The sequence below is a fragment of the Thermobia domestica genome, chromosome 15 (assembly GCF_964235325.1).
Source record: "Thermobia domestica chromosome 15, izTheDome1.hap1.1, whole genome shotgun sequence".
NCBI classification, from domain to species: Eukaryota; Metazoa; Arthropoda; class Insecta; order Zygentoma; family Lepismatidae; genus Thermobia; species Thermobia domestica.
Genome location: NC_137468.1, coordinates 102271843 through 102285467, shown reverse-complemented (window position 1 = coordinate 102285467; position 13625 = coordinate 102271843). Strand labels below are relative to the sequence as shown.

Sequence of the window (13625 nt, the reverse complement as noted above, 5' to 3'; positions counted from 1 at the left end):
ATTCCTGACACCAGGATAAGACAAAAAGTATAGACAACCTGGGTGCACCATAAAACTTTAAAGGTCCATAGCTCCAAAACTATGAGACCTGCCGTAGTCGGGTCACAACTTCACTTAGGAACTAATATGTGCGCTATCCAAAAATATGTTTCAGAATCCTGAGGTACACACCAAGCAATTTTTATAGAGGAAGTTTGGCTATGGGCATATAATCTGAAGTACTCACCAACTACTTCTATAAAAGTTGTTGTGGAAGTACCGCAGGATTCCGAAACATGGATATTTGGATAGCGCACATACTAGTTTCTAAGTGAACTCTTGACCCGACTATGGTAGGTCCCATAGTTTTAGAGCTATGGACCTTTAAAGTTCATTTTTTCACATTTTCGGCAGCCTATAACTCCGAAAGGAAGCATTTGTGCACCCAGATTGCTCTACACTTTTTGTCTTATCTTAGTGTTAGGAATCACCTCCCAAACATTGTCGGTGTTGTTTTAAAGCATCCTGTATAATGAACACTAAATGAGTGTAAGGCACTCATCATTTCTCAGTTTTCTTTGGATAATTCGAGATTCTTTTGTTAAGTAGCCCACATTTTCCACTCCAATGAAGGAAATGTCTTGAGGAAACAGGGAACGGCTGTTCTAGTCTACACAGAATGTCAACTGCCAACGCTTTTTGAACGTCAGGTTTGGTAGGCCAGGAGAAATTTCTCCCGATCCGCGTCATAAAATTGACTGTCCGTACATTGCCCTCAGACTCTTCGACAATCCCTGAAAAGAAAACAATTAGCTGATCATAAGATAAGATTTAGTAAGTCCTTGTAATCAGAAGCTTTGGTGAAATAATAATAGAAGCAAGAGTGTTTAGTGCTTTTAAAAGTTAAAAAATAATTTGAATGTTACGGGGGTACCACTCTTCAAAGTATATAACTGCAACTCAGTCTAAAGTTCTTGGTGGATTGTCATCTGTTAAACCAACTTTTCAAGAAATGTTTACATCTGAAGAAATTGCCACTGATGGTGGAGAATAGTAGTTAAGTTGCCCGAGGTGGAAATGAATGCAGCTATCACGAAAGAGAGCGGAAATTAATTACTTGTGGTGTTGTGCTACACCATGTTACTTGATGTACTTTTGATGTTCCCACAAAACGCTTCGTGGTGAGAGGAAGCTGCTGTTCGACAGATGAAATTTCTTCCTTTGAAAAAGTGTATATCTTGACACCTCTGCAATGTTTTCTCATTTGTTTAATTAATGTTTACATCATATCCTTGAGCAATAAGGCATTCTGCGGTTCTTTCAAGAGTGGCCCTGATTCCATCGGGAGCACCTTTCCCATTTCCAGTTTCGGAATAGTTCCATGTACTATTCTTGCATTTTATAATTGATGTTGACAGGTAAGTAGCAAATTTTTCAGCAACTTGTGCGGATTTTTTCCTTCGTAATATTCTCTCGATGATGGTCGCCACCTTTTTCTCTTTATTCTTTGCTCTCTTTCGGATAATGACAATATGCCTTTTATTTTTCCTTCTTATTTCCTCTTTCTCCACCTTTCTCGTTCTCTCCTCTTGAACTCCTCATACTTAATAGGATCATTCCTGACTACCAACCGACGCACAGTGGAGTATTATGGCCATAAACCTGGCCAAAAAGGCAAATTTTAAAATCCGTCACATAGGTGTGAAAAGCACTCCCGCGCCAAGGGAGCATATCTTTGAGTCACACAATGACCATTTCCGGTGCCTGAGCCACTCCTGGTGTGTCACAACCCTACTTGATGTTTGGCTATGAGTCTGCCCGGGTGTGTGTTTCACAAGTTCATACTTTTCGTATTCGATCAGTTTATAGTTTTCTGTGAGACTGTATATAAGAGGATCAACTTCGTACTTTTCTTGGATGTAACGGAATGTAAGAGCTTTTGATTTATGTACGTATATTTGCATTACTATTATTCCTTTTATTTTTTCTATTCGTCTAAACATAGAATACTTGTTTTACTATAAATTTTTCCAGAACATTTATTACCAAAGTGATTCTAACACTGTGTCAAGCTTTATCCCATTGATATTCTGAATCAGTGGTATACTACTTACTTGATTCAAAAATAAAATTTCCCGCAACCAGTTGCTTTTTCCTTATATTTGTACTTTTGTAACATGATGCAGATAAATTTTCAGTAAATCAAAGTGATAATTACTGCCCATAATGAAGTTGAAACACAAAAATCAAATTATTATACTGTATGTACGTGCGTAAAAGGGGTGAATATAAATAACAGAATTGTAAAACATTGATTTTGTAAATATATACACACGTATTTATATACAAAATATATACATATGAGCCAGAAATGCACAGAGACGAAACCCTTTAGCCGTCATTTTAATATACTTTCACATAAAATATATTTAATAAGTATCAAATATTATTATAGTTATATACTGTTTTTATTTTTTTTAATTTTTTTATGGTTCTGAAGATGGAGAAAGAGTTTAAAAGGCGAGAACTCTACGAGTTAGTTAAGGGATGCGAAATCAGAGCTATTGAAGAAAAGTCACTAGAATATACATGGAAAACAGAGTAGCAGAAATGACAAAATGTCCCGAAGCTCAAAGAAGTGCCCTGAAACGGTCTCTCCGATATTTTAAAACCCAATTTAAACAAAGGTGGTCACAGTCACAACAAGGAGGAAAGATTTTTGCAGCAGAATGAAGATTGGTTGGCGGGTGGTGTAAAGGTGCCAACATTTTCATCTAGAGTTCCAGGCCGCCCTGAAAAGGAATTTCAAGAGTCCAGCGAAAGGAGTAAACGGAGGAAAACTGAAGAGTTGAGACAGCAGACTACCCCTGAAGAATTAACATTCGCTGTTTCCATGAACCTGGGGGCTGCAGGTAATCCTGATGCAGCAGATTTGTTTAAACAAATCACGGAAACCCCAACTAGGGCTTCTAAATTCAAAAAGGTATTAGGAAGTTCCGAGCATATTGAAATAAAGAAACATACACCTACTGAGGTATTAGGCATTTTGATAGATGCAGAATTAACCAAACATCAGTATGAAGTCATACGGGATGCAAATAAAAAGATATATCCCTGCTATTCATTGGTAAAGGAGGCTAAAAAGCAGTGCTATCCACCCGAGGATTCAATTACCGTTACCGAATCACTCTCTGAAGTTAAACTGCGCGCATTGCTAGATCACACAACCTCCCGATTATGTAAGTATCTGAAGGAAGCATTGGAACATGTCTCTTTTGAAGAGAAACACAACTTAGAATTGGTCTCAAAATGGGAATGTGATGGGTCACAGCAGTCACAATTTAAGTAAAAGTTCCAGAATTTGAGTGAAAGTGATGCAAATATTTTCCAGAGTTCGTTTGTTTCCCTTAAACTGATGGCAAACGTAAAGGATAAGAAAAAAGTTATTTGGCAAAACCCAACCCCTTTCTTCCCCTAGGTTGTGCAGACCGATACGTATACGATTTGTACATGAAAGTACAGACATAACAGTAGAAGAGATCAAGTATGTTTAAGACCAAATAAAAGCGTTAAAGAACACTGAAGTTCAGTTAGGTGACAACCCAGCTATCATCAAACACACGCTTTTACTTACAATGGTTGACGGAAAAGTGTGTAACGCGGCATCAGAAACAACGTCAACTGCAAGGTGTTATATCTGTGGGTTGACGCCAAAAGATTTTAATAACCTTGACAAACGTGGTGCTGTAAACCCTGAAATTTTGAAATTTGATCTTTCAACCCTCTACACCAGGATTAGATTCCTCGAGCCAGTTCTCCATTTGTCATACAAACTGAACATCAAGAAGTGGCAAGCGATAAGTCTGGAAGAGAAGAAGAATGTTAGTGAAAGAAAAAAGGAAATCTAGATGAAATGTAAGGAAGAATTAGGACTCCTAGTTGATGTACCTAAACAGGGATTTGGTAGCACCAATGACGGAAACACTGCCAGACGTTATTTACTGATCCAGCTACAGCCTCAAAAATCACAGGAATACACTTAGATTTGATCACCAGACTGAAAGTCATCCTGGAAACAATAACAAGTGGTCACCACATTGATGAGAAAAGGTTTGAAGAATATACGTATGCAACAGCCAACTTATACGTAGAGCATTATGGATGGCACCCCATGACACTGACATTGCATAAGGTCTTAGTGCATGGAGCGACTGTAATAAGACATGCAATAGTACCGACAGGACAACTCTCCGAGGAAGCCGATGAGGCCAGAAACAAACATTTCCGGATGTACAGAAGTAAATTTTCAAGGAAATTTAACAGAACAGTATGCAACCGAGATGTCCTCAATCGGCTTGTATTAACTAGTGACCCCTTCATGAGCTGCTCCAGGAAGACATCCAGGAAGAAGAGTAAACCATTCAGTAGTGAGACACTTGCACTTCTTCTACCAGAACCAGCTGAAGGGAGCTCCTCTCGGAGTTTAGAAGAAGAAAGTGATGAGGAAGTTGAAAGTGATGAGGACAACTAAACTTATATTTTTAGATGTCCCAAAGAACTGTATTTATATGTAAATATTGACATCTCTACACTTTTTATGGTTATAGGTATATGTACAGGTTTGTTTGTTTGTCGTTTTTGTTTACAAATTACTTCTCAAGTTCTTCAAGCCAATTAAGTTTACTAGATTTAATATCGTTAATTTCCAGTTCCGATTTGCAAAAGTTATTCAAATGTCATTTCGTACAACACAATATTTCTTTAAAACACACTTTGTATGTATTTAATTAATCATGTGTACGTTATTTTAATTAATAAATAATATCTTATTTTTGATGCGAAAAGATTCCATTATTTCCACTAGCACCCATTTTCTAATTAAATAACAGTGCATGTTGATTCAATAATGTATGTTTTCATGTCCAACTTTACAAATTCTTAGCTTCTTAAGAATATATATTATTTATCACCACTTTCAATTATAGTATTAAGTATTTATAATGTGTAAACTGTTTTTTTTACTCAAATATAACCTTTTTATTCAAAACTAACACTGCAATATCACAGCAAAGAGTTTTGGCCAGATTTTCATCGCAAATACTCCACTGTGCGACGTTTCTTTTCGGCTTCCCTCTTTCTTTCTAGCTTTTCCTTTTCACTTAATCGTTTTCTCGGCATTTTAATTTGATATGAAAAAAACTTGTAACAAATCTTACTTATAGACTATTACACAAGAAACTTTTAGAAATATAAGAAATTCATTGATATTGAAAGATTTTGATGAACAGTTTTTTTTTTTTTTTTCGTTAAACGCCTACGTACCAAATGTATTTTTTCGGAATTTTTAATAAACTTCTATTGAGACTCATATGTGATAAATAATAAGTTGGAAAAAGTTACAAATTAGATAAGAAATAATCCAATATCAATCAATCGAAGAAATAAACAAATATCAATTAATATACGCACTTGCTTTCCACGCACAAAAATATTTTTCTTATAGCTTCTTTAAAAGGCTTTTTTTTTCTTTCTTTTGGTGCGCATAATACTTATAGATTGAGACGTCAATAGGTTAAAAACAGACACCATCCATCTTGACTTGACTGAAGTTTTATCTCCGGCTACCTGACAGCCGCAAAACTGAACTTCCGCGAAACACTCCTTAAATAGGCTAGGACCCACTAGCCGGCCTTTGAGTGTGAATGACACGTGGTCAGCGTGTCGGCTCCTACGGCCGTTGTGATTGTCTGCGCGATCAGGTTTCAGCACATCTCTACTCAAATGAGTTTTTCAATTGCCTCACTGTGCGAAGTAAACATCATTAATTTTTGAGCTTCCACCGGGAAACAAACCCAGAACCACGCAAGAAAGGCGAGCGTACTAGTCACTAGACCATAAACGAGTTTTATTTCTATCAATACGTTGAAAGAACAAATATTTGGAAGAGCATGAGCATAACAAACACTATAGGATTATCAACTCCGTGAACTTGTCTCAACACCGTGGATTCCTTAATTTTTAGATGGAATGGAGTTGAGAAAATTGAATATAATTTATCTTTACCGGCACAGTTTTTAACCAGTACATGTGAGTAATTGTGTACGAATTTTTCTACGTTAAGGCGTAGGTCTCTCAAGGGAAAGAAGGTATATACCATATAAATAAATTCAGTAATAAATACCATCAGATGGAACAAGAAATTATGTTTCCACTTTTTACAGTTACTGTTATTGAATTCTTGGTTCATTTACAACAAATACAATTCGATGAACAAAATATGGCTGTTATTATTTTCGTCTACAAATTATATGCCACCTTTTGGAAGTGAAACAATAGGCCCAAGAAACTCCGCCATTGGATATACCAAAGAAAAGACAAGCGGAAGAAAATCACCTGCCAACGGAATGTTCTGTTGGACCAAAAGATGAATATTGATAAAGAAATGCAAACAGAACAATATTGGAAAGGATAGCACCTACCATTGCGCGAAATGTGTTGGGCAGCCTGGATTGGGTTTGAAGCCGTGCTTTAATGATTACCATAACAAAATAAAACTTGTACAAGCTGTTCTGAACTATATATGTGAAAATACTTATATATTATATTTCTTTCAGGTTATAAAATTGAAAATAATGAAGGACGCCTATCGGCGTCCGTAGCACATGAGATGAAAAGTTTATGGCATATGCTGCGGACGCCCTTCGGCGTCCTTACAACAATTGCGCAATAAACATATACATTTGATGTAAAACTGTTATATTCTTGTAAAACAAAGCAAAAGCATCATGTCCAACAACAGGGTTGGCAAAAAAAAAAAAAATTGTTTTGATTGAAAAAACAAAAAAAAAAAAAAGTTTTTTTGGTTTAAACCCGGTCTTTTGGTTTAAATAATTTGCTCTATGTATTTATATCACATATGGACAGAAATAATCTTGTTTCGCCTTGGTGTTAGTATGCAACAACCGGGTTATGCTGGAAGGGGTCACATAAGCTTAAAGCGTAATCCAAACCCCTTCTCGGCTTACATCCATGAGAAATTGTCTTCCATTTGAACTCGAAACCGGGACCAATTGGTCACAAATGCGATACGTCTGCCGACTCACTCGCGAAGGACTTCTGATAAAAATACGTTGACTGATCTTTACATATTTGTTAATATAATCGTCAAGAGTCATTAGGACAAAAGGACAAAAAGATAAACAACTGCACAAGCGGAACCATTATACAGAATTACATATGGACAATTTCAAAGTACTACAGAGTACAGAAGAACTAATTTAGTCTAAGTCAGTTCACTACGACTTTTATTAGTCCAAGTTAAAGAAATATAACGACTTACTTTGCATATCAGTAAGAAAAGTGAATAAAGATACGAATTATTTGAGTCCACTTGGGCTCTGACCCATTTATACATAAATAGTTACCAAAGATTCTTGGCTCAATAATTGCACCTCGTGGGGTTTGTATGACCCCCCCTCCCCCCAAAAAGTACGGCATTTCGATGTATTTTATCAATAGTAAACATTATTAAAACGAAATAATGTTTAGAATTTTCCTTTGGTTGCATAACAATAATAACAAACTATAAAAAAATTACAAAAGAAACATCCATAAAGTTACATAAAAAAAAGTTGCTTTTGTAATATAATCTCTTTGAGTAAAGAATGGGGAATCTAGGTCTGAATATAGTACGAAAAATATATGAGAGTGAAACGTGATAACCCACAAATGTGTGTTCATCAAGATTTTGCGAATAGTTACACTTCTATGAACATATTTCGTTTTTTGGTTTAAACCAGCCAACCCTGTCCAACAATAACATTTTTTAGCAAATCCGACGACCTATGCCACCAAGCTCAGCAGTCAGTTTGCGAGTTCAGTTGTAATTCGATTAAAACCAGCCAACTGTACTCTGTGACAGCCCACGGTGTTCAGAAATCTGGGTAATAATTAACTTTTTACGTATGTTTCGTGTTATATTTGCAAACTGTTATACATGGCGCACCTACTTTGTGACGGTTACTACCAAACAGAAAATAAGAAAAAAAATAAAGAGGTGATTCTTTCTAGTAGTAGCTTAAAGAAATGCTAGTGACAGAAAATTCCCCTTTTTCGTGGAATCACAGAAAGAATTTTTTAATTCTTTGAGACATCGGCTCGAACCAGCTCAGTTGCGATGAGCCACCGTCTCGGCTCACGTGAGCCATCGGCTAGAGCCAGCTCGGTTGGAATGATCCATCGGCTGTTGGGTGAGCTGTTAGCTCGGTTCACTTCTTGGTTCGGCTCGGTGGTGACTGAGCCGTGGACAACACTAAAAGAATAGGTTTACTTTTGGCGCACCACTAGAAAGAATTGTTGAAAAATTAGAATTCTTTCACTAATTTCCTTCCTACTGTCCCTTAAAAGGTTTTCACTGGGCGACATGAAAATATTTCACTTGTCATAGATAAAATTCAAGGCGACTATCAGAAGTAGTTGATGAAAACCAGGGTTTGCCCAAGTGGGCCCAGCCCGAAAAAACTTACCGGGTTTTTTCGGGTTGGACCCATCTGAAAAAACCCACCTGGGTTTTTGAGCTTTGTGTTAATATATTATTGATACAACCAAGGTGATCACATTGAAAGTGATTTTTATCAGATTTTGGACTTTCCATGGGCGAATTGAATGCTTTCCCGTTAAGGTATACAACATTCAACATAAGACCTTTATAAAGTTCTGAATGCACTGAATGAATAAAAAAACCTTACCTTAGCTTGAGATAATTAAGTAACAAATTAATGTATGAATTGTGCTGATAGCCTATTTGAAGGAAAAAAAAATGCAATTTTATATTTTAGAGAATACTTTCCGTGAATAGTGTGCTCGCCAACTTGACGACGCCGAGGGACGTTGTTCCTCATACGTTTGACGTGTTTAAAGCCATAGTTGCCGCTACTACCAGTAAACATGTAGTGCATTAGTAAAACTATTAGTATTATTTATGCCTTACCTTTGATGGTAACAAGGATTCTTCAGTAAAATTTAGTTTTCCAACAACAACAGTTTAGTGCAGTTATTTGTAGGTACTCTTCAAATAGGCATTCTATAGAATCAACACCAACAAAAGCGTAAAAATTCGTCAAATTTAAGAAACTCGATGCTCAGAGTTCCGAACTACGTGCCGCTTACTATTTCAAGTGCTGAATTCGAACTTTCGTACTAGTGGAAGTTTCGATGTACAGTAAAGGGAGCTGTATTTTCGAGGGAGGGGGAAAAAAACACGTCCCGAAAAAAGTTCTCGGGAAATTCCCCCAATTGAACGCACAAAGCATCGGAGCTGAATACTTCAACAATAAAACTATTTATTTTATGCTGGAAGATATTTAATTTCATTTAAGACATTCTGAAACATCCTAAATATATGTAAAACTACATGATCTGACATAAATTATTGAGCATTTCCTGTAGGGCTACAATGATTAAATTTGGCATGATGATAGCTTTCCGGGACTAACCGACAGAAAAATTGCCAAAAGTGAATATTTTTAATTTTTAGGGGGTCTAAAGAGGGGATGAAAAATTTCCCCATGTTATTTAAATAGGCCTTTTTTGGACCTATAATCTCATGTTTTAGGTACTTAGAATTGGAATAAAAACTTGAAATTCGGTATGCTTGTATGTTTTCTTAGCAGTACCTAAGTAAATCAGTAAACATTTAAAAATACAACTTTAGAGTGGTTTTATAGGGAACTGAAAAATCTTTCCCATGTTATTTATATGGAACACCTTTTACACCTCCAAATTATTGAGCACGTCCTGTAGGGCTACAATGGTTAAATTTGACATCATTGTAGCTTTTCGGGACAAACCCACAGGAAAATTGCCAAAAGTGAATATTGTTAATTTTGAGGGGTCTAAAGATTGGATGAAGAATTTCCCCATGTTATTTAAATAGGCATTTTTTTTTAAACTTATAATCTCATGTTTTAGGTACTTAGAATTAGAATGAAATCTTGAAATTCGGTATGCTTGTACATTTTTGTAAGCGTTACCTAAGTGAAGCATCAGAAATAAAAATTTCCAACCGTAGAGTCGTTTTATGGGGAACTGAAAAATCTTTCCCATGTTATTTATATGGGACGTCTTCTACAGCCCAAAATGTTTAGGCCCTTCAGGCATGATTAGAATGATGAAATTTGGCATGATTATAGCATTCCAGGACTAACCGACAGGAAAATAGCCAAAAGTGAATATTTTTAATATTTTTAGGGGTCTAAAGGATGATGAAGAAATTCCCTTGTTATTTAGATGGGCGTTTTCTTGGGATACAAAATCTTATCTTTTAAATAGTTGAAATAGGAAAAGAAATGATAGAATTGTGGGTTCAAGAGATGCGACGCCGTAGGCCGAGCAAAAACAGTGTGTGGGGGTGATGTCTCCGGGTGGGCAGATTCGGGAAATATGAAGAGCAAGTTCACGAAATTCACTGTTGATGCAAAGAGCGATAGATAAGAAATTCGAGGCCGTGGGCCGAGCAAACTTGGGGGTCTGGGGGGCAGAGCCCCCAGCTAGCCAAAAGCTAGTTTATTTTATAAAATATGAATTATATCTTTCTTAATGGTCTTAAATTAATTTTCTGGAAAGATCCCTCTTGCAACGAGTGCTCGGGAAATTCCCGTAATTGAACGCACAAGGTATCGAAAGTGAACTTCAACAATAAAAACCATTTATTTTACGCTGTTAAATTAATATATTTGGTGTTCACATTTGGCAAACGTCACTGAGGCTTCTGGGATGATTCAATCTGCATTTGTTCTTTCGGCTGCTTGTACCATACATACTACAGAGAATCACTTCCGGTCTTTTAAGTGTAAATTTTCAGAGTACAAGCACGAGACACGCTAAATTTCCTGTATAGATTTTGGCGGAATACCAATGTAAAATTTCAAAATGGTGACAATTTATTTTTTTCAAAATAGCGGGTATTCACGCTACAAAGCGCAATTTTCGGTCTTTTAAGTCGAAATTTTTAGAGTAGAAGCACGAGATACTCTAAATTAGCTGTGTATATATTTTGGCGATGATCCGACGTAAAATTTCAAAATGGCGGCCATTTTTTCAAAACAGCAGTGAATAGAAAATTGTTGCAAGTTGTGACAATGATAATCTTGAAATATAAATCACATTTTAACACTTTTACCCCAAAGACATTGAAATATTTTGATAAAACCCAATTAAACCCGAAAAAAACCAATAAAACCCGAAAATACCCGAAAAAACCCATATGGGTCCAGGTGGGTTGGGCTTTTTCAGAAAAACCCGGGTTTTTTCAAACCCTGATGAAAACTTACAATCCTTTTAAGAGTTGCGTACATATATGGCTTACGGACGTGTAGCATAAAAACTACAGTGCAGAAGCACAAACCAACATGTGCTAGGTGGCCACTAAAAGCACGCAAGTTCTCTAACCGAGTCGGGCCAGGGCGAAGCTGGTGAGCTTACACGAATTCGCGAGGATGCGTCCCAAGGGAGCAGGCGCGTCAGCAAGTGGGCAGGGACAAGCCAAGGTAGTGGAAAAGAAGTGTATTTTGCTAATCATACGAGTTTGAATAGCACTGATTTTCTATTAGTAATGCTTTACTTCTAAATATAAAATACAGTTCAGTACACTGTGCAGAATTGCCGTGGAAAATAGCAATAATAGAGCCATTTAGATATGCACTCGCTTACTTTATCAGTCGTAAAGCACTGAATGATTTTGTACTAGTAACCCTAGACTTACAAACTTGAATTTTTGCAGTGTACAGAAGCTGTATGTAATGTTTAAAGAGGCGCGCTACTAGAATAAAACTATGACAAGTGCTACTGAAATTTATATCAAAATCCACTTGATTTTACTACCCTCGCTTATGCGCCTGCTTTTTTCGAACACACCCTCACGCCGGCCCACCACCTTTGTCATGCCTTGACTCTGTTAAACAGCATTTGAGCATTTTAGTGGCAATTTACCACAGATTGGTTTTTTGTTGCACTAGCTTTTATGCCATATATCTAGACGCCGTATTATAGGAAAATCGTAATCTTTCAACAATTACTCCTGATGGCCATCTTGAGTTTTATCTATGCCAAATGAGACACTTTCATGTCGACCGGGGGAAATCATTTAGGACATAATAACAGGGAAATTAGTCAAAGAATTATAATTTTTCCACAATTATATCGAGTGCTGTGCCATAAGTAAACCTGCACGGCGAAAATACGGCCACCCTGGTTCTTAATCTATCTACAAAGCAATTTCTAAACACTTACACTCAGATGATAAATACTACAATTGATATCAGTTTGACCTCTGGGATGGAAGTTAGTATCTACCCCAAATCCACCGACTTCTCCGGAGCCAGTAACCTATAGTGAGGCGTTTATATAGTATTCAGTCTTTTCACCAGCCACTTAGCACAAGTTGGTTCGTGTTTTATCCATTAGTTTTTATGCCATACGTTCAAACTGTATTTATACCGATTCTGATACTAAAACACAGTTACAAACAAGGATCTGTAATTACTACCAAATGAAGGGAAGAAACTAAATAATAAATAGGGATAGTAACAGGTTAGCTCACCGTTAAGGAAATTTTGACACATTTTCATTAAATGAATGAGTGTAATTTCTCGTTTTTGACTGAGTATAACAACTAGAACGGGCATTGTAAAGTTAACCCCTATCTATAATTCTTGTTTCTACACATGGAATACGGAATGTAATTTCAAAGAAACATTTATGGGTTCTAAAAACACATTACTAAGTGTTATTGGCACAAAACTCAAGACCATTATACACCAAAAAAGCAAACTAATACTTTGTACATTCACTGCTAACCTAAATATAAAACAGTTGGAATAAACGCCCAATGAAATGTTGTTTTTACTATAGTCAATGCGGCTGACAGCCGATCTTTAGTTTCTCTCCTCATTTTCACCATGTTCAATATTCGAATTTTTTAAGGTTTGAATGCAATACTCAAAACACAATATCCAACCACCCACAAGCACGATCCTACGGCAGTGTGTTATCTTCTTCTTCTTCTTTTTAAATTAAATAGATGGAAATTGTTGCCAGAAAGATCACACAAAAAGATGCTAAACGCATACTTTTTCACGCTCCACCCTAGCCTACAGTTTTAGGCTGATCACGAGAAAGCGGGTAAGGAAAGATTTACATCGAAGTTCCACCACCCGAATATGATGTACTAACACGTGATATTATTATAGGGTCAAGGTTGAACAAAACGAGCCCTGCGGGGCTTCTAACCTCCTTCGCTCGCTGATTTTCGCTCAGCTATGTTTCATACTTAAAAAACGTTTTATACACGTGCAGTCACGAACATTAATAAATGGAGGTTGGAGCCATAAGAAATAATGGCTTCAGCCTCCATTTATTGATGTTCGAGTCTGTACAAGAGAAAATGAGTACTATTTTTGGTGCAATTATACTAGACTCTATACGGATCAACAGATTGTAAAATGTTCGGAAAAATTTGGGAAGTCTTTAATTTGTCCATTTTATGTCAGTAACAGAACCGAACGAACCCCTGCGGGGCTTCTAACCCATACGTACTCTTACTCCTAGTCCTATTATTAGTTATACTATGGATCCGTATAGTAAACCTG

The 13625-nt window shown here is 36.6% G+C and overlaps 1 protein-coding gene across 1 annotated transcript in view; it reads right to left on the bottom strand.

The window, feature by feature from the left end:
* LOC145671169 (mitochondrial import receptor subunit TOM7 homolog) overlaps positions 1-13039 on the bottom strand; it is a 46112-nt gene extending 33073 nt beyond the window's left edge. The window contains exon 1 of the mRNA XM_081740008.1: positions 12835-13039. Coding sequence (XP_081596134.1) covers positions 12835-12937 — 103 coding nt within the window. The 5' untranslated portion in view covers positions 12938-13039. The remainder of the gene's footprint in view (positions 1-12834) is intronic.
* Positions 13040-13625: the final 586 nt, after the last annotated feature.